This window comes from Erinaceus europaeus, chromosome 15 (genome assembly GCF_950295315.1).
Source record: "Erinaceus europaeus chromosome 15, mEriEur2.1, whole genome shotgun sequence".
Classification (NCBI taxonomy): domain Eukaryota; kingdom Metazoa; phylum Chordata; class Mammalia; order Eulipotyphla; family Erinaceidae; genus Erinaceus; species Erinaceus europaeus.
The window spans coordinates 72,894,139-72,916,103 of record NC_080176.1 but is presented as its reverse complement, the minus strand read 5'-3'; the positions used below and the strand labels follow the sequence as shown (position 1 = coordinate 72,916,103).

Below are 21,965 nucleotides of genomic sequence, written 5' to 3'. Positions count from 1 at the left end.
CCTTCTGGGAAACGGGGCATGGAGTTCAACCAGAAATGCCTTTTCTATCCTGACCAAAAGATCCTGGCTAAGTCACCCCCATGATGATAATGCTAATGATTCTGTAGTTTTACTTTAACCAACCCATCCAATTTTCTAGGTTTCGGTTTGTGATAAAATTTTTTAAAAAAGAAAAGAAAGGAACCCTGCTTGTCCTTGGCACAGCTATCATGTTGTTGCTGTAACAGTGTCAAGTTTAAATTTAATCTAGATCTTAGATATGTTTTGTGGCTATTGCTGCCTAAGATTCACCTATAATTACAACTGTCATCAAGCTTGTCAGATTTTAGCCTCCAGAGCATTGGGCAGATTCCAAATAAGGTGTGGCATCTCTCTGGAAACAAGGATAATGGTGTCTCTGTTGCCTCTTAGATGGGGCTCTTCTCAGAAAATCTGGAAAGAGTAGTAGCCATATTAGATACTCGAGCACAGAATTACTGGTATGTGTGATTAATGGATGTGGAGTAGTCTTCTGTTGCTACATAACAAACAACTCCAGATAGATATATTTGTTGTCTCCCAGGCTTTATGTTGGGAAATTCTAACTGGAAAATCTTTAAGAAGTAACAAGACCACAGTCTTAATTACCAGGTATCTTCAGAAATAATTTTAAGAGTTGGTATGACCAAAAAAATGTCATGGAGCTTTCAAAGGGTAAAGACTAGAAAGAGAACATGTATGTGTGAAACCATTTAACACATTGTTAGGAGTTTAAAATTCTTAAGTCCCAGAACAATATGTAGGGTGGGTAAGGAAACTAAGTATATATGTAGGTCTTCTGACAGGGCTTCATTTAAGGTATTAAGAGGTATTTAAGGTATTAAGGGGTCTTGTCTGAAGGCTGGGCTGAAGACAGGTTAACTTCCAAGCTCGTGGATTATTTTAAAAAGTCATTTTTCTTGGGCTGGGGAGATAGTATAATGGTTATGCAAAAAGGATTTTGTGCCTGAGACCTGGAAGTTGCACGTTCACTCCCCAGGACCACCAGAAGCCAAAACTAAGTATGCGCTGGTAATAATAATAACAGCAACATAATAATAAGTCATTTTTTGAAGTCTGTTTGACTTAGAACCCCATTTCCTCACTAGTTATTAATTGACACCCTCATAATTCCTTGCCATGTGAGAGTAACTGCTTTATCTGAACAAGGAAGGAGAGAGAGCTAATCAACAAGAAGAAAGACAATCTCCTGTAATGTAACTGTGGAAGGAGCATCCCATTACCTGGGCTGTATTCTGTTGGTTGGATTTAAGGTACCCTATGAGGTCCTGTCTGATGAGGGCATGAAATCCATGTGATGGGAATCACTGAAGGCACCTGTCTGCCTGTCAGAGTTGTAATTTATGTATGTAGTATAGGAAATAATGAAAACATAGCATATAGGACAAACAGAAATATAATCCAGAGATGAATTATCTCCTGACTTACGTGTTTAATGTCTTACATTGTATTTGATAATAATAAGAAGGCAAATGAAAGGGGGGAAAACACTTCAGAAATACCCTTTCTTGTTGAGTACAAGTCATTAAAAAATAGATGCCAAAGACTGAGCAAAAAAAAAAAGAACAGTCACACTATGAACCTTACTTCCTGTCTACTCTTGGCTCAGCTTAGACATACATCAAATCATACAACAAAGAAATAATTGTTTAGGGACCTTCCCCACCTCAGGTTTCTCATTGCGCTGTGTATGTACAAATTACACTCTGTTCCTACTAGAAATGTAGAAACCTGTGATAGCGGCAAAATCCTGTTGTCCCAGTGCTTTCTTTTGAAATGTTATTGCTTATTTTGCTACCCTCCCCCCGCTCCAGGTTCCTTTTTACTCTCTCCTTCCACATGTCCTCCCCAACAAAAGGGATCTTATATGCTACAGGAAGTGCGTAGGCAAGTATTCAAAGAGGACAGGTATATTTTAGGGAGTCCCTCCCTAAAATTTTGGAAACCCTCCCATGTTGCTCAGTCCTCTCCTGCTCCTCTGATGGAGAGGACTGAGCACTACACAAAGGGGATAGGAAGCAAGGCAGCGGTTTATTAAAAGCTGGATAAGTCCCATAATATGCTCTGGTATAAATGATGTTATCCTTGTGCACTCCTAGCAAGCCTGTAGAAGGATTTCGAGTCTGCTAAGCAGATAGCTGCCTGTAGGCACAGAACAGAGGTTGAGGAGGATAGTGGGCCCGCCAGGAAGTACCCCTCCATGCCCTGCCATTAAATAATGTGACTCCCTTAGTGCGACAGGCTCTCATTAATACATTTATTGAGTCCCCTTTTATTTTATCTTTCTGATTTAATTATGACCAACAAATCTGTTGGATAAGGGGTACAAGTCTACACAATTTCCACCTCCAGAGTTCTGCATCCCACCCCCTCCATTGGAAACTTTCCTACTCTTTATCCCTCTGGAAGTATGGACCCAGGATCATTATGGGGTGCAGAGGGTGGAAGGTATGGCCCCTTTTCTTAGAGCAGAGCAAAGAGGTGGCTGGGGTGGGGCTGAGTCCCCTCCTCTATGATGATATCCTCTTTCAGTCTTTGTTTTGAAAATCCTTGTTTTCCAGAGACACTGACAAGGAAATTGATATTAAGATAAATATTCCTTCTATTAGGGGTTTTCACATTGACTAGTTAACAAAACCCTTACAATATTAAACAGTAAATACCTCATCTTCTTTCTTAAAATATGCAGGGAAATAGGCCTCCAAAATGTTAAAAATAACCCACTCAACTTTATAAATCTTTTTTTTTAAATTTCTTTATTGGGGGATTAATGTTTTACATTTGACAGTAAATACAGTAGATTGTACATGCATAACATTTCTCAGCTTTCCACATAGCAATACAATCCCCACTAGGTCCTCTGTCATCCTTTTTGGACCTGTATTCCCCACCCACCCACACACCCACCCACCCCAGAGTCTTTTACTTTGGTGCAATACGACAACTCCAGTTCAGGTTCTACTTGTGTTTTCTCTTTGGATCTTGCTTTTCAACTTCAGCCTGAGAGTGAGATCATCCCATACTCACCTTTCTGTTTCTGACTGGTTTCACATAACATGATTTCTTCAGCTCCATCCAAGATCGGCTGAAAACGTGAAGTCACCATTTTTAATAACTGAGTAGTATTCCATTGTATATATATACCACAACTTGCTCAGCTCCTCATCTGTTGTTGGACACGTGGGTTGCTTCCAGGTTTTTTGGCTATTACAAATTGTGCTGCTAAGAACATATGTGTACACAAATCTTTTTGGATAGGTATGTTGGGTTCCTTAGTATATAACCCCAGGAGGGGAATTGCAGGATCATAGGGTAGGTCCATTTCTAGCCTTCGGAGAGTTCTCCAGACCGTTCTCCACAGAGGATGGACCAATTTACATTCCCACCAGCAGTGTAGGAGGGTTCTTTTGTCCCCACAACCTCTCCAGCATTTGTTGCTGCTACCTTTTCTGGTGTATGACATTCTCACAGGAGTGAAGTGGTATCTCATTGTTGTCCTTATTTGCATTTCTCTGACAATCAAAGACTTGGGGCATTTTCTCTTGTGTTTCTCAGCCTTTTGGATTTTTTCTGTGGTGAATATTGTGTCCATGTCCTCTCCCCATTTTTTGTTAAGTTTGGCAAGCCCTTTATATATTTTTAGTTATTAAACTCTTGTCTAGGGAGTCGGGCAGTAGCACAGTGAGTTAACTGCACAAGCATGAAGCACAAGGACCAGCATAAGGATCCCAGTTCAAGCCCCTGGCTCCCCACCTTCAGGGGAGTCGCTTCAAAAGCGGTGAAGCAGGTCTGCAGGTGTCTGTCTTTCTCTCCCCCTCTCTGTCTTCCCCTCCTCTCTCCATTTCTCTCTGTCCTATCCAACAATGACATCAATAACAACAACAAATAACTACAACAATAAAACAAAACAAGGTCAACAAAAGGGATTTAATAAATATTTATAAAAAAAATAAAAATAAATTCTTGTTTTATGTATGGCATGAAAAGATCTCCCATTTTTGTGAGAGGTCTCTTTGTTTGGGTACTGGTTTCTTTTGCTGTGCAGAAGCTTTTTAATTTAATATAGTCCCATAGGTTTATACTTGCCTTAGTCTTCTTTGTAATTGGATTCATTTCATTAAATATGTCTTTAAAATTTATGCGGAAAAGAGTTCTGCCAATATCTTACTCTATGTATCTGATAGTTTCTGATCCAACATCCAAGTCCTTGATCCACTTGAAATTTACTTTTGTATTTGGTGAAATATAGTGGTTCAGCTTCATTCTTCTGCATGTTTCAACCCATTTTTTCTAACACCATTTGTTGAAGAGACTCTGTTTTCCCCCCATTTAATAGTTTGGGCACCTTTGTCAAAGATTAGATGTCCATAGGTGTGGGGGCTTACTTCTGGGCTCTCAATTCTATTCCACTGGTCACTGTGTCTATTCATGTTCCAGTACCAAGCAGTTTAGATGACAACAGCTCTATAATACAGTTTGAGATCTGGGAGTGTGATGCCTTCGGTTCTGTTCTTTCTTCTCAAGATTGTTTTGGCAATTCTAGGTCTTTTCTGGTTCCAGATAAATATCTGTAGCATTTGTTCTACTCTCCTAAAAAATGTGTTTGGGATCTTGATGGGCATAGCATTAAATTTGTAGATGGCTCTGGGTAGTATATTCATTTTAATTATGTTAATTCTTCCAACCCATGAACATGGAATATCTTTCCACTTCTTTGTGTCTTTTTCTATTTCCTTGAGTAGTGACTCATAATTTTCAGTATACAAGTCTTTCACTTCTTTGGTTAGGTTTACTCCTAGATATTTTATTGTTTTTGTTGCTATAGTAAAAGGAATTGAATTCTGGATTTCGTCTTCTTCTAACTCAGTGTTTGCATAGAGGAATGCCACTGACTTTTGAATGTTAATTTTGTAGCCTGACACCTTACTGTATTGCCTGATGATTGCCAAAAGCTTCTTGCTGGATTCTTAAGGTTTTTCTATGTATACTATCATGTCATCTGCAAATAGGGAGAATTTGACTTCTTCTCTTCCAATCTGTATCCCTTTAATTCCTTGCTCCTACCTGATTGCTATGGCAAGAACTTCCAACACTATGTTGAATAGTAATGGTGGCATCCCTATCTAGTACCTGAACTGAGGGGAAATGCTTCCAGGTTTTCACCAGTGAGTATGATGTTGGCTATAGGTTTAATATATAGAGACTCCACTATCTTGAGAAATTTTCCATCTATTCCCATTTTTTGTAACGTTTTGATCATAAAGGGATGTTGGATTTTTTTTTTTTTTTTGCCTTCAGGGTTATTGCTGGGGCTCAGTGTCTGCACTGCAATCCACTGCTTCTGGAGTCCATTTCCCCCCCATTTTTGTTGCCTTTGTTGTTATTGATGTCATTGTTGTTGAATAGGACAGAGAAAAATGGAAGACAGGAGGGGAAGACAGAGAGGGGGAAAGAAAGATAGTTTGTGCATGCATAACATTTCCAGTTTCCCATATAACAATACAACCCCCACTAGGTCCTCTGTCATCCTTCTTGGACCTGTATTCTCCCTCCCACCCACTCCAGAGCCTTTTACTTTGGTGCAATACGCAGGACAACTGTGTTTTCTAGGGACATTCTACCACACTCCCAGCTGGCCACTGACTCCTGTTTCCCCAAAGCACGCCTGATTGCTTTTCATGATTTTAGTTGGTGGGGAGCATTTCTTTTGTTGCTGCTTCATTGTTCGTTTTAATTCAAGTGTCAACAGATATTTTTTAAGGGCCAGATAGCAAATATTTATTTTAGACTCTAAAGCCATATGGTATTTCTTTGCAACTTTTTAGCTCTGCTGTTGTGAAGCAAAAATAGGCATAAAGGAACAAACAAAGGTGGCTTCCTGTAACACTTCATTTACAAAAGCAGGTGACCAGTCGAACCAGGCCACAAGTTGTAAGTTGCTCTTGTCTAGATTGTAAGACTTTTGAGGACAAAGAAAGGCCAAGTGACTTTTGTGGTGTGGGACATGGTACCAGGTACTGGGTGGTAGGGCTTGAAAAGATGACTGAGTTCGCTGCCTTTAATGCCTTTAACACCAGAGGCTGAGTTCACTTTCTATGCTTGGTTAAGTCTTAGGCAGTAGATTTGCAATAGCTTAGGAATGAAGTGGACTCTAAAACCTCTATCATGTGTAACTTCTGGACTTAACTGTCCCTTCAACCCCCCCCCCCTCATTGCTATCAAGGCTTTACCCTTCTCAGAGTCTTTACCATACTGTAGGTATGAACTATGGTGCAATAATGGATACCTCTAGTGGGAGACACTTCTCTAAGCCCCTGGGACTTGGCTGAAAGCTCGTTGCTTTCTTTGCCAGTTGAGAGCTTCAACTCTCCAGGCCAACTATTTCAGATTGAGAGAGAGAGGGAGAGACACCTTCCCTCAGTGCCTTAGTATTTCCCATGCCGTGTACTGGGAGGTAGCACAGACCTGGAACCCACACACGGCAAAGCAGGTGCCCTTCCAGGTGAGCTCCTACACCTGCCCGTCTTCACTGACTGTGGAATGTCAACTATAAGGTGTGCTCTGTGTATTCACACATGGGGCTCTATTCCCTCAGAGCGGTGACCTAGTAGGAGAGGCAGGTGATTCAGAAGTAAAAACAAATATATGGTAACAAATCACAGTCCATGTACAAACAGAGGGGGAGGGGGAGAGAGAGATCACTCCTGATGTATCCTTTTCTTCTATAAGAATGACAGATCTGGGGCCGGGCAGTAGCACACCTGGTTGAGCATACACATTATCATGCACAAGGACTTGGGTTCAAGCCCTTGCTCCCCACCTGCAGGGGGGAAGCTTCATGAGTGGTGGAACAGGGCTGTAGGTGTCTCTGTGTCTCTCCTGCTCTATCTCCCTCGCCCCTCTCAGTTTCTCTCTGTCTTTGTCCAATAAATAATAAATAATATAAATATAAATAATATATAAATATAAATAATAAATAAATAATATAAATATAAATAATAATAAATAAGATATTTTTTAAAAAGAAGAAGAATGGCAGATCTGCAGACTAGCAGGTGGTTCAGTGAGCAAAGCTCTGGGCTCCCCAGCATGAGGTCCTGAGTTCTATCCCCAGCACTGCACCTGCCAGAGTGACGCTCTGGTTATCATTCTCTCTATTTCTCTCTCACTCACTCTCTTCCCTCTCTCCCCTCCACCCTCCCTCCCCCTTCCTCACTTTCATAAATAAATAAATCTCAAAAAAAAAAAAAAAGACATATTGGGTCAGAAGTCCATCTTTTTAATTTAGCTTACACACAGTAAGCTCCTTGAAAGCCCTGTGTCCAAACAAAGTCATACTGGGGGTAGTGGGGACTTGGATTCAACCTGTGAATACTGAACCCATGAACATCGGGAGGGTCTAAGCAGGAGGAAAGTGTGGCCACATGAAGGTTGATTGAGAAGTCTAGTTGGCATTTGGGGAGAGAGCTGATAGTGACCCGAGTTAGGGTGGTGACCGAGGAGCTAGAAAAGTCGGAGTGGATTGGTGTGTGTGTGTGTGTGTGTGTGTGTGTGTGTGTGTGTGTGTCTGTCTGTCTGTCTGTCTGTCTGTCTCCCAGGTTTGAGCTCAGCCACCATCACATTGATGGTAGCTTCAGTGCTATAGTCTTTCTCTCTTTCTCTCCACCCCTCCCTCCCTCTCTCTCTCCTGCCTCTCTACCTCTGTTTACAAAAACAAAACAAAAAAGCAAAAAATAATAATAATAGCACTAAATGTTACCAAAAAAAAAAAAAAAAACTGCTCCTAGATTTATTGACTTTCGAGTCCAATCTGCAGCTGTCTTTGCAGAGCCGGAACAAATAATATCACGGACCCATGAGCACATTCCCTCCAGTATCTCAGGATTTGAGGGTGCACTTCTGGTTGAGATTGTCACCAATCCTTGGCCAGATATCCAAGTTGCTCCTGGGTTTTATTGCTTAAGTAACACTGAGCTAAATCCTCATAGAAATAGTTGCCCGTGCTGTAGTTGTACACTGGTGCTGATAAAAATGTAGATGCCCACTTGCTAGATTGTTTTCTGGCACACAGCACATGCAATCAGTCAGACGGCTCACGGCTCACTCGCTGCCACTTACACTCAATGCTAAGATGTTGCAAGCTGGAACAGAGGAACAGGTCTTCTACAGAAGCTCACTCCTTGCTGGGACACTATAGTAATTCCTGTGCAAATGATCAGCAACCCAGAGGTGTGGTTCTCTCTCTCTCTCTCCCTCTCTCTCCTGGAATAGCTGCAGCACCTTCTCTGTGGCTGAGTTTCAAAGGGTCTGTGTCTATAAAGCATTTCATACACAAGCTGGCATGTGGTTACCATGAAATAAAAGTGAGTGGTTGTTATTAATAGTATTGAGTCCACTGGCAGTGTGGTGCTGCTGTAATAATGCTAGGCTGTATGTCTGTCCTCACACAGCCTCAGGTATTTGTGTAAATATTGTCCTAGTATAAATATAACTCAGGTTGTACTAGTCATCTGTGTGGCATCACTTGTATATAGTAGGATACAGACACACACACAGGAGGGAGAGAGAGAGTGGGGTGGTGGCAGTTAGGAAAATAGAATCTTGGGAGTTCTCCCAAGAAGTCATTTGTATAATCTGATGACCAAAGCTTGTATTTCAACTGTATCAAAGAATAAAACTCAGGACATTAGCATTAGCAGAAACCAGATATCTTAGGGTACTAGCTTTCAAACTCTGCCAGCAATCCGTGGTAAGAAATTCAATCCTATTAACACTGCCGCGCAAATAAATGTGGGTATGTTTCAGTTTGTGAAGCTGTTTCATCAAATTAGTGCTAAATATTCCTAATGGGAGCTATACTGTTAGGGCATTATGTTTTGTTTCATTTCCTTTGTTTTTGTTGCTGTTTTCTTTAATTCAGAAATAATCCTCATACTATATAACTCCCCTTTTAAGGTACACCATTCGGTGGCTTTTCACACATTCACATGAGGATTTAGAGAATTGATACACATGAACTTGCAAAAAAATAAAAATAAAAACCCAGAAACAAGCAAACTGTTTCTAAGATTTTTGAGAACTATGGTGTTTATCTCTGGCAGGTGGGAGGATGGGGACCCAGAACTTGGTGGTGGGTGTGTGGTGTGGAGCAAACTATACACTGTGACCTTTAGTGTTTGACCAACTCTAATCACAAATAACAAGTTCGATAAAAATACATTCACGATTGTCCAATCATCACCATTTTTATTTTATTTTATTTTATTTTTACCAGAGCACCTCTCAGTTCTGGCTGACCCTAGCACACTTATGCATACAGTTTATCTCCTCAGCCCCATCCCATCACATAGTTGTTTTGTTTTATTTTAATAGAAAGTATAACCTACTATATTAATTTTTTTTGATTGGTAGAGACCACCTATGATTTTAAACCCCCTCAAAGCCTGTATACCCTTCTTTTGAAAGCCAGAGTGCTTGCACTTAACAGTTTTTTTATTGTAAATTCTCACCCAAGCTTTACTCAGTAATGAATGTTTTGATTCTTCGTTGCACGATAATATGGACATCGGAGGTTATTATTCAGACATACTCACATGTAGGTAAGATAGTGTTCATAGGGGCTCATAATTATAATTAGAAACATGTGGAATTCATCCCCACCAGAAGATCATAATTAATTCTGGGTTTCCGTTTCTTTTTAAACCAGGTAGTTCCAATTTGCCAGCAGAATGAGTACAGGAAGAGACTCAGAAACAACATTTGAGGAAGACTCTCAGCCCAATGATGAAGTGGTACCCTACAGTGATGATGAGACGGAAGATGAACTGGAAGACCAGGGACCTGCTGTTGAACCAGAACAGAACAGAGTGAACAGAGAAACAGAGGAAAAGCGGGAGACATTCAAGAAAGGTAGCTGGAGACTCGATCTTGCCCTTAGAGATCATCACAGGACAGGTGGCAATAGCTGTGTTGACCTGTTCTAGAAAGTCTAGAGTGCATCTTCTTTCTCTTCTCTTAGGATGTGGCCAGGGGAAAAAAACAAACAAACAAAAAACGCTGATGGTCTTAGACAAATACACCTGTCTTCAGTGTGTAGAACTGGTCTGACCATATCTAACAAGTTCTGCCAAGGAAGTAAAATGTCTGTGGTTCATGTCCACATTTTGAAGGTGGAGTGGTAAACAGAAGGATTTGTTACTGAGCCCAGGAATAAGAGTATACACATCAGCCAGTCTTTGGATGTGATATTTGTGTTGTTCATTTGTCTGTGTGAGTTATAGCAGTTATCACCTGCACGGGAAGAATACTTTGGAGATGTTACAAAGAAGTTAGGTGTGTGTGTGTGTGTGTGTGTGTGTGTGTGTGTGTGTGTGTGTGTGTGTGTGTATGTGTGTGTGTATGTGTGTGTGTGTGTACGTACATACCCATGAATGGTTTAATGAGTTACATATTAAGATACTTCCTAAGTCATGGACAAAATTAAAAAAATGGATTTTATAATACATTGCATCAGTCATAAGTGATGCCAGGTTTCTTGGATTCTTCTCACTTCGACCCCCAGAAACTTGGGCAGGGGAGTCCTTTGGGGGGAATGACATTGACTCAGTCCCTCTAAGAACTGGCCTTCTTCTATGATCAGGAGTCAACAATAAGCCACTGAGGCTTTTTCACTTTGTCCTTCTAGTGTTTTCAACCACTTCAGAGGCACCTTGGAGTGACCATACCTTTTGTTCAGTAGTTTGTGAATACAAAACAGCCCTGGCTGTCTTGTAGAGGTTTCGTTATGGTTCTCTGCTTGCCATGAGGGCTTGGTTGCACAGCAAGAAGTGCTCTGGGCTAGAGTCAGGGACTCCTCAAGGCTGAGTCTAGACAGGGGCAGGCTTTGTCTGTGAAGGGTTAAAGAGTAAATAGTTTACCTTCTGTGGGCCTTGTCAAAACGACTAAACTCGGGAGTCGGATGGTAGCGCAACGGGTTAAGCCCACGTGGTGCAAAACACAAGGACCACTGTAAAGATCCCGGTTCGAGCCCCCAGCTCCCCACCTACAGGAGAGTCACTTCACAAGTGGTGAAGCAGGTCTGCAGGTATCTCTCTTTCTCTCCCTCTCTCTGCCTTCCCCTCCTCTCTCCATTTCTCTCTGTCCTATTTAGCAATGACGACATCAATAACAAGAATAACTACAACAACAATGAAAAAACAACAAGGGCAACAAAAAGGGAAAATAAATAAATATAAAAAAGAAGAAGAAATGACTGAACTCTACTTACATTTTCTGAGAATAGCCATTGACTGCCCACATTGAGGGTAACAGAGCCCAGCTCACACTGAAAACTGCTTTTCTTCTGTGTCTTTTCCATATTGTTTCTTTCTTTTTTATTCCTCAAGATGTATTATATCAAATAGAGAAAGGGAAGTCAAAGCACTGTTCAGTTCTGCCACATGGCAGTGCCAGGGATAGAACCTGGGACCTCTGGGGCTTTGTGCATTTAAGTCCTATCCTCTAGTGCTGAACTATGTCTCTGGTCTCTTCTCACTCTGGTCACTAGTTTTCCCACCCTGGCAAACAAGTGGTCTCTTCTCCGCTCCAAGAAGAAGACATCTGGGGTCTGTTTGGACCCCAGACTCACTCCAGATTTGAGATTGAGAATGTTTCCTCTGTGGTTCCTATAATTCCAGCCAAATAAGTTTAGTTACTGTTTGTATGTCCTTTAGGGGAAAAAAAATACAGCTATAGTTTCTCCTGTAAATTCTCATTGAGCATTGAGTCAAACACAGAAAGACCTATGGAATCATTCTGATTTCAACCCACCTCCATCAGAGTCACCTCTGGTTTTTATCTGCTTTCTCCAAGGTCTCCATCATGGCCATTCTGCTCTTCCAGGGATTCTAGAAGTCCCCTTCAGTCCTGTCACTCCCTGTCCCAGTCTGTGTCTGGGACTGTGCTGTCCAGCTAAGCCGTATAACCTTCTCCTGCAGAAAGGGGACACAGGTTGAGAGCCCACTGATAGAGTGGTTTCTCTGACTCTGAGCATGTGAGGTCTATCTTCTCATTGTCGGGGAGCCACTTTTCTGCTTCCATCCCCTCCCCATCTACCACCCAGACTTGGAGAGACCATCTGTTCCTGTACATTTCTTGGCCTCCAGCTTTCTATTTCTAACATTTAGTATAATCTGTCTGGGGCCAGGTGGTGGTGCACCCGGCTGGAGCACACACATTGCCATGCGCAAGGACCCAGGTTCAAACCCCTGGGCCCCACCTGCAGGAGAGAAACTCCACAAACGGTGAGGCAGGGCTGCAATTATCTCTTTTTCTCTCCATCTCCATCTTCCTCTAGATTTCTCTGTTTCTTTTTTTTTAATTTAATTTATTTATTTGATAGAGACCGCCAGAAATTGAGAGGGTAGGGGGAAATAGAGAGGGAGAGAGACAGAGAGATACCTGCAGAACTGCTTCACCACTCAAAGAGCTTTCCCCCTGCAGGTGGGGAACTGGTGCTTGAACCAAGGTCCTTATGCATTGTAACGTGTGCTCAACCAAGTGCCCCACCATCCAGCTCCTGATTTCTGTCTGTTTCTATCCAATAAATACATAAAATATATATTTTTAACATTTGAAAATAATCTATCTGTGCCGTGAGGTTCTACCCGTAACTCTGAAGTCATTGAATCTGAGGTAGAAGTGAGTTCTGCCTCAGAACAGTTGGGGAATCGTGATAATTAAGCTGAATAGACGTGGACTCCCTGCCAATCTGAACAGGAAGGTGAGCTTGTCACGACAGGCCCTGACTGAATCTTGTTGGAGTGGAGAGAAAGTTGAAGTAGACTGGCCAGTTAGCTAGGGAGTTCTAGTTGATTGCCCAAATGGTGACTATGCGTTTCTTCCGCATTCCTTCCTCCCAGTTGCACTTCTAGGTTTCAGGTCTCAGAGACCTTGGGATTGCTACCGTGTGTGTACATTCTGAGGAGTTATCCGAGAGTTGGCCCACTGGGGTTCAGGGTGAACTTTGCTATTGGTTTTGGGTACCACACTGTCACCTGAGTGGTAGGGATGTGAAGAAGGGGCTGGGGTTGGCTGCCCACAGAAATGCCGGAGAGGCACGTTGCAGATGGCAGCTCTCAGCCTGGGGTTTTTTCCTCCACTGCCTTCACATTGTGGTGCTTGGGGGCCTTTCTTGGTTGGTCACTTTGTAGGTCAATTGTTGTGTTAGCTTCTACCCTTAGATCAAAAGTATCTGAGGGAGCTCAGGCTTGAACATAGTCCTTAATTGTTTGTTCCAATGGAGACATTCTGTCCTAAGGAATTTGAGTGGCTCTCAGTTTTCAAAAAATCTGTCAGATAAACTCACCTGTGACCTTGCAGAGAGAGAATTATTCTAACCTCTTTGCCCTTTCCAAGCTCACAATGGACGTCCTTAAAGTGCTAGATCTCTCCTCCCAGGCCTGCTTCTGCCCTACCTCCCTCACAAGCCCTCTGCTTCCTCTCTTCTCTCTCTTCATCCCTCTGTTCTCTCTCAAAGTTATTTTTCTTCTTCTAATCTAACTTGGGCATTTTCTCAGTTAAGATCAGCGTCACCCTTAAAAAAAAATCATTAGTGAATGAATTAGTGGTTTACAAGACTTCAGATTACAGCGTGCGGTATAGTTCACCACACCCACCATCAAAGTTCTGCGTTCCCACGTTCCCAGCAACAACCACCACAGTTCTCACAAATTCTTAAAGATAGTTCGTTTATTCTTTCTTTTTGTTTTGTTTTACCAGTTCATGTGTTTCATTTCTCTAGAGCCCACACATATGAGTGAAACCCTCTGCTAGTTCTACCTTTTCAACTTGACTATCATCTCGCTGCCATCTTGCATCAAGGAAACTTTAACCCTGCTGAGTCCGGTCTTTTGGAGCACCAGAGCATGGGGCATCCCCTCCAGTCCTGTTGGACTGAGTTACACATGTCCATTCACAGCAGCTCAGCACCCATAAGTGTGTGAGCCATGTCCCTTTCATGAGCAATGTCACCTCAGCTCAGAAAGCTCCATCTCTCTCTTCACAGCTGCCAGGAGCCTGCCCAGCTGACTTCTAGCACTCAGTGAGTGTTTTGAGAGACTCATTGCAAGTGCTTTTCAGTTGGAGGGCCTTTATTGTGTGCTGTGAGAACCAAGAACGAGTATCAACATGTTGTTAGAATGTGACAAGGAGGAAAAGATAAGCTCACAGGTTCGAGCATAGTCACTTTACCCGTAGTTGACTTTAATCCAGACCTCACAAGTGAGTGGAAATACTTCCCATGCCATGGAATGAACACTTTTTGTTCACACTCCACACTCGAGAACAGTAGTTCTGATATGTGTAGGCTTGAAAGCCCTGCAGTGCCTAGCTAGGCAGCCTGGGACTCTGTGACCCCTAAGACAGGAAACTCAGAATTTCTTATTCCCCTCCTGAATTTTTTAAATGTTTCTTTATTGGGGGATTAATGGTTTACAGTTGACAGCAAAATACAATAGTTTGTACATGCATAATATTTTCTCAGTTTTACACAGAAACAATTCAACCCCCACTAGGTCCTCCTATGCCATCATGTTCCAGGTCCTAAACACCCCCACCCCCACCCCAGAGTCTTTTACTTTGGTGCAATACACCAGCTCCAGTCCAAGTTATGCTTATTGTTTTCCCTTCTGAACTTGTTTTTCAATTTCTGTCTATGAGTGAGATCATCCCCTATGCATCCTTTTGTTTCTAACTTATCTCACATAACATGATTTCTTCAAACTCCAAACAAGATGGGGTGAAGAAGGTAAATTCACCAGTTTTTAGTAGCTGAGGAGTATTCCATTGTGTATATAGACCACAACTTATTCAGTCACTCATCTGTTGTTGGACACCTGGATTGCTTCCAGGTTTTGGCTATTACAAATTGTGCTGCTATGATTCCTTAGGCTATATCCCCAGGAGACGAATTGCAGGATCATAGAGTAGGTCCACTTCTAGCCTTCTGCCCCTCCTGAAATTGAAGGCTGTCCATTGGCATGAAAGACTATGGGAGGGGCTGGGTCGTGGTGCACCTGGTTAAGTGTACATCTTACCATGCACAAGGACCCAGGTTTATGCCTCCACTCTCCACATGCATGGGGGAACCTTTACAAGCAGATTTGCAAGTGTCTGTTTCCTTTTCTCCCTTCCTCTTCAATTTATCTCTGTTCTATCTAGTAAAATAGAAGAAAGAAGGGGGAAAAAAAAAGAAAAAAGGAAAAAGAAAAGAAAAAATGGCCACCAGGAGCAGTGGATTCATCATGTAGGCACTGAGCCCCACAGATAACCCTGGTGGCAATAAAATAAAATTAAGTTAAAAAGAAAGGTTATGAGAAGATTTTGGATTTAAAGAAATTAATTTTGAGACAAGGCACTAGCTCATCCAGTAGGGATTGTGCTTTACCAAGCCTGATGCCCTGAACTTGATCCCTGGCATGGCTCACCTTCCTTCAGCACCTCCCACAGTGGACAGGGACTGGGTGTATATTGTGACTGGCCATACATTCTCCATCTTCCAGCTAACTTGTGGGTGCCGGACCCAGGGAGGCATCTGTCTGTGTCTTTCAGGCTGGTGTTGGGGCTCTGCCTGGCATCTTGTATAGACTTGCTGGGTACTGAGATTGACTTTGTCATGGTGCTGCAGGTGAACTTTTCAGTGGCCTTTCAGTGGTGAGAATACCGAGGGAGGAAGGCCCTGGAGAGCTGAGCATTCAAGGAACTGCAGGTCATTCTTGGAAGTGATGAGGTTGGGGTGTTGTCATTAAATAGACTTGAGAGATAGCTCACTGGGTAGGGTGCATGCCTTGCCATGCATATCCATGGAAGTACCATGGTGGCACTGTGGGAATATTCCAGTGCAGTCATCTCTCTCTCTCTGTCTCTGTCTCTGTCTCTATCTCTGGATGTGGGGAAAACTGATTCTGGGAGTGGTGAAGCCTGGCTCCATGGGGATAAAATAAAATCATGCTAAGCTGAAAAAGAACATGGCTGGGAATGCAGAGCCTCCTCCCACTGTGGCCTGCCTGTGGCTGAGTTTGCTGCTCTCAATCCAGTCCTCAAGACTCCATTGTACCTGGATCCAACTCCAAAGCCTTCTCTTGGCTGCTTAGACCTGTGTGGTTTGGCCCAGCCCTCCTTCCCGGACTGGCTGCCTGTGACTTGCAGCATTATTCACCGGACCTCATGCACTCCCCTCTTCCTGCCTTTGACTCCTGGTTTCCAAAAGGCTTTTCCTCCCACTGTAACTATTATTTGTTCTTAACGAATGTCTGGAGCAGCCCCTTCTCTGTGCTTTGTTTCTTTCTTTGTTTTTTAATTTATTTTATTTCAGTTTTTTTATAGGAATAGAAAAGCTGAGAGGGAAGGGCAAGATAGAGAGAAAGAGAGATACCTGCAGCCCTGTTTTGCCACATGTGAAGCTTCTCCCTTAGGATGGGGCCTGGGGGTCCTGAACCTAGGTCCATATGCATTATCACATGTGCAGTCAGCCAGGTACACCACCACCCAGCCCCTGCTTTGTTCCTTTTTATCTTCGGGTCTCAATGCCTGTGCTACCTCTTTAGAGAAGCCTTCTATAATCCTCCACCCCCAGCTTGGAGCAGGCCCCTTCCCACACTGAGCTCAGGGGTCCTTAAACTTCCCCTCTTATCCCCAAGGGCAGTGATTATGCCCTTGGGTGATCTAGTGAAGTTCTTCTCTAGACTTGGCATCAGCAAAACTGGGGGTGTGTCATCCCTGCAGGACACACAATGGACACTCAAGAAGTATTCAGCGGGTCCATGAATTTCTTTTTAAAAATCTTGTGTTGGCAGCAGTGGGGAGAAGATAGCAGACAAGAACTTAAGTATAAGGTGAGCAGGACCAAAACCAAGATGACAGGTAGGAAAAAGGGGACAGTCATGATCTATGGGATGGATTTTGACAGGCAGGAGTCCATTAAATGTGAGGCCTGTCTTTGTTTTAGGTAGCTATTATTGCATTAAAAAAAAAAAAAAAAAAACCACTCCAAACTTATTAGTGTAAGTTGGCTTTTCATAATGTACACAGATTCTGTGAGTAAAGAATTCAAAACAGACATGGCGAGCAGGGCTGTTTTTTGCTCTAGAATGTCTACAAAGCATAAATGAGGTGACTGAGATGACATGAATTCATGGGCCTTAGAATACACTCCTTTACCTGGCCTCTAATGTAATGCTCTAATGTGAGTGCCTCAGAGGCCCACCCAGAATTCATTTTCTTGGGTTTATTTATTTATTTTTTAAACTTATTTTATGTGAGAGGGAAACCAGAGCACTACTCCAGCATTTGATATGCTGGGGCTTGAACTCAGGCCCTCATGCGTGCAAATCCTGTGCTCTACCGCTGAACTACCTTCCCAGCTGCTTGGCTAGAACTCTGGTGAGAGCACCTCTGTGTGACCTGGCTCCTTTCAGTGTGGGCAGCAGTGGAAGTGTCCTAAGAGGGACCTTCTGGAGAATTGGTATTCTGAGAGATCAAAACAGAAGGGAAAAGAGGAAGCCTGTCATGGAATTCACACAGGCTCGCTTTTGCTGTGCTCTCTTGCTGAGGTCAGCCCTGATTCAAGGGAAGTGATATCAGATGCCACTTCTTGAGGCAGGAGTAACATGGTCACATTGCAGCGTGGGAGATAAGTAGTGGCCACCTTTGGAAACTGCTTTCTGCCAGTCCTCATAAGTAATGGAGCCATTCATGAGGGATCTCCTGTTCATTCATGGAGACAATTAGTGCTTTGAGGCTGACCAGTGTGGGATAGGTGTGTAGGACATCCTCTCATGTTGTTGAGACTCTGGAAGTTAGAAATGCAGGATGGGGTCAGAGGCTGCTCACCCCTTAGAACTCATGCCTTGCTTTGCATGAAGCCCTGGGTTCAAGCCCAGGCACCACTACCATAGGAACACCATGGACTGCACTGGGGAATTCCATGGGTGATGGAGCAGTGCTCTGATGCCTCCCCCCTTCTCTGTGTCTCTCCTTTTTTGGGGGGAGGGAGGAAAGGGGTCAGGGAAGTGACACGCCTGGTTGAGTATACATGTTACAAAACACAAGGACCCAGGTTTAAACCCCCAGTCCCTACTTGTATGGGGGAAGCTTCATGATCTGTGAAGCAGTGCTACAGGTCTCTCTCTCTCTCTCTCTCTCTCTCTCTCTCCCTCTCCCCTTTCCCTCTCAATTTCTCTCTGTCCATATCCAAAATAAATAAATACAAATACTTTTTTAAAAGGAAAAGAAGGAGAGAAGAATAAAGAATTCAGTAGGGAGTCGGGCGGTAGCTCAGCAGGTTAAGCGCAGGTGACACAAAGCGCAACGACCTGCTTAAGGATCTCGGTTCAAGCTCCCGGCTCTCCACCTGCAGGGGAGTCGCTTCACAGGCAATGAAGCAGGTCTACAGGTGTCTATCTTTCTCAGTCTTCCCCTTCTCTCTCCATTTCTCTCTGTCCTATCTAATAAAAATTAAAAAGAAAGAAAAATAAAACAGAAAAAATGGCCACCGTGAGTGGTGGATTCATAGAGCTGACACTAAGCCCCAACAATAACCCTGGTGGCAAAAAAGAAAAGAAATAAAGATTTGAATAGTGCCATGAACAAAAAGCATTTAGTACACGAGAGAGAGAGAGAGAGAGAGAGAGAGAGAGAGGGAACACACCAGAATTTCACCCTGGCACATGCAATACTTCAGGGATTGAGTTTAGGACCTCCTGCTTGAGAGGCCAATGTGTTATCCATTGTGCCACCTCCCCATCCATGCGAGTTTGATATCCTTGACCATGAACAGACATCACCAGGCTTGTGTTCCCAGATTGCAATGCTTAGTCAGAGTAGCTAAGTGGCTTGGGGTTTTGCTACACCCTCATAAGTGGCATATTCTGAGAGAGAAGATGATGAATTCCGGTAATGGCTTGACAAGAAGAGTCTTCTCTCATAAGTGAGCTTTAATTATTATTATTGGTATTGTTAATTTGTTGCTGTAACATTGGTTTACAAGACTGTGTGTTTTAGGGGCCCAGAATCACCCCTCTTTCTAATGTCTGTCACTACATCTTGTCCCTTGTGTGAGTCATTTAACCCTCCACAGGAAATTCCTCATGAGATTCAGAGTTCTCTGTGTGAAAAGGCGCATTGACCTGAAAAGGTGCTCGAACACCCAAAGTCCTGCCTTGTTCAGGCCTGCAGCATGCTGTGTCAGTGGGAGGGCCCGTCACCCTCAGGGGTGACCCAGGCAGGAGAATGGCCAGAGCCACAGATCCTAACCTCACATGATCCACTTTGGAGGATCCAAAGTGATTAAAGCAGAAACCCCTGGGGTGGAGCGCCGGGCACTAGACAGTGATAATCAACCCCCAACCTCAGAGACTCTAGTAGGGTTGAGAGCAGCCCACCCCCACCTGGGCCAGGATGGCAGGGGGTCCACCTGGGGTCTTGCAGAAATACCTATTTTGGAGCCAAGGGTCTGGAGTGAACTGGAGGTTTTGCGTTTTCTCCCCAAGACTCAGGCAGTGCCGTCTGACCCCATTCTGTGTAGCAAGGACCTCAGACATGGAGTGAGGCTGTGGGTTATTTGTTTTTCACTGCAAACTGCACTGTTTGCCTTTGGCTTGTGTTTCAAACAGCTCCCAAGCTGGACTTACTTTCTCCACAGCAAACACCACACTTCAGGAAGCTCAGCACCATGGAGCCTTGACTTCAGCCTCTTGCTTGCTGGTCCTTAGCGGCTTTCCTGTTGAAGTCATTTTTACTTTATACACATGCCATTATTATTGTTGTAGCTATTATTATTAGTGATTTAATATTTATTTACAAAACTGCAAAATACTAAGAGCATAATTCCTTACAGTCCCACCACCAGAGTGCCTTGACCTCATCGCCTCCATTGGAAACTGCAGTAGTTCTCCCAAGGTCACCAGTATGGGTTGACTCTAACTAGTTATCTGTGTCAATTTGTATATATTTCCCCCCATTTTTTTCAACAGTCCCACCTTCACTTTCTTTCTAGTTCACCCCTACACCTCTTACTACTTCCAAGTGTCTTACTGTTTTTTTTTGTTGCCTCCAGGGTTATTGTTGCGGCTCAGTGCCTGCACCATGAATCCACTGCTCCTGGAGGCCATTTTCCCCCACACACCCTTTTTGTTGTTGTTGTTGCCCTTGTTGTAGCCTTGTTGTGGTTATTATTGTTGTTGTTGATGTCGTTTTGTTGTTGGATAGGACAGTGAGAAATCGAGAGAGGAGGGGAAGACAGAGATGGGGAGAGAAAGACAGACACCTGCAGACCTGCTTCACCGACTGTGAAGCGACTCCCCTGCAGGTGGGGAGCCGGGGCCTTGAACCGGGATCCTTAAGCTAGTCCTTGCACTTTGCGTCACCTGCGCTTAACCCGCTGCGCTACCGCCCGACACCCCCCCCCCCAAGTGTCTTACTTTTTTCCTTTTCTCTCTCAGATAAGCAGAACTTTGGATTCCTCTGGTGTTTTCCAATTTTCCAGATCTGCTTCCTTCTCAGTGATGGTATATATATATATATATATAAAAGATTTCTGGTGACACTTGGGTCCTGGTGGAATGGGGATACAGAGCCTTGTGGTTTACTTCCCCCTATCATTTCTCCCCATCTGGGAGTATGGACCAAAATTCTTTATGGAGTGCACAAGGTGAGAGTTCTTGTTTCTGTAATTGCTTCTCCACTGGGCATAAGCATTGGCCCATGGAACCATACCGCAGCCTAAAAACATGTCGGCAAAATGGAGCCACAGCATCATTCTGACACTTGCAGTGCTGGGAATTGAACTCAGGACCTTCACACATGCAGGTCCTGCCTCCAACCTGTGTTGAGTCACCTCTGCAGCAGTCCATTTTCTCAGAAGCTGTTCGAACCGCTACTGCTCCCCGAGGATGCCCTCTCTGAACCGCCTAGTGCTTTTTCAGCCAGAAATGTCAAAGCCCTTGTTCCCTCTTGCCTTTCTATAGCTTTGGCTTTGGGCTATCCTCACCTTCATCACTACTGTGGTCTGCCCACTAGAGTGTCCTCCTCCAAGGTGCCATTCTGTTGGACCTGGACCTGTGTAAATGGCCACCTGGCTGGCCAGGCCCTCTGAGCCTGGGAGGTGTGGAGGCATAGGTCTCCCCTAGATCTGTCTGGCTCGCCGTTCATCTTGTCCTGCTGATGTCCCCCGATGCCCAGCTCTTCATACATGTGAAACCAGGCCAGGCTCCATTCTGCTCCTCTACTTGGCTGCTATCTGTGGGTACCTGGAATGCTATTCCATCTCCTCCCCTTTCCAGGCAGAGCTTAGGGCTGGGAGTGTTCTAAGAGGCCACTCAAGGGACACCTTTTCCCAAGAGTGTCCCCTGTCACCAACCCACTCTGGCCAGAAGCATGTTTGTTCCTCAGAACCATCTCAACCCTGTCATTGTCTCCTGTCTTGTCTCTGACCTTAGGGTTCTGCTTAGGGATCTCTCTCTCCTCTCTCTCTCTCTCTCTCTCTCTCTCTCTCTCTCTCTCTGTCTCTCTGTCTCTCTGTCTCTCTCTCTCTCTCCTTCCGCCCAGATGAAACAATGGCTCCTTGGAGTAGGACTTGTGCCTGGTCAGTGGGGAGTTTCTCCTGGAAGCATGTTCCAATTCCAAATCCAAATGAGTGATTGTCAAATGTGAATGTGTGGATGCCTTGAAGAATTTGTGAAAACAGTCAGCCGTCCTTACTGCGCATGTGTGGCACAGATCAGTAACCCAGAAAGGCAGGCAAGCTCCTTGGCTGCAGGGGTAAGAGAACTTAAGTGTCCCTCCAGGCCCCACGCTTGACCCTCCACTCCCCTGACCTCTAACCTGAGGCCCTAAAGAGGGAGCTGGCTGGGCTGACAGCTTTGCATGGCCCTGCATCTCTCCATCGTCTC

At 43.9% G+C, this 21,965-nt stretch overlaps 1 protein-coding gene across 1 annotated transcript in view; it reads left to right on the top strand.

Moving 5' to 3' along the window:
- Window positions 1-21,965, top strand: part of ATP8B1 (ATPase phospholipid transporting 8B1) — a 155,005-nt gene that overhangs the window by 62,941 nt on the left and 70,099 nt on the right. Inside the window, exon 2 of the mRNA XM_007532238.3 lies at window positions 9,746-9,948. Within this exon, the coding sequence (XP_007532300.1) occupies window positions 9,768-9,948 (181 nt within the window). The 5' untranslated portion in view covers window positions 9,746-9,767. The remainder of the gene's footprint in view (window positions 1-9,745; window positions 9,949-21,965) is intronic.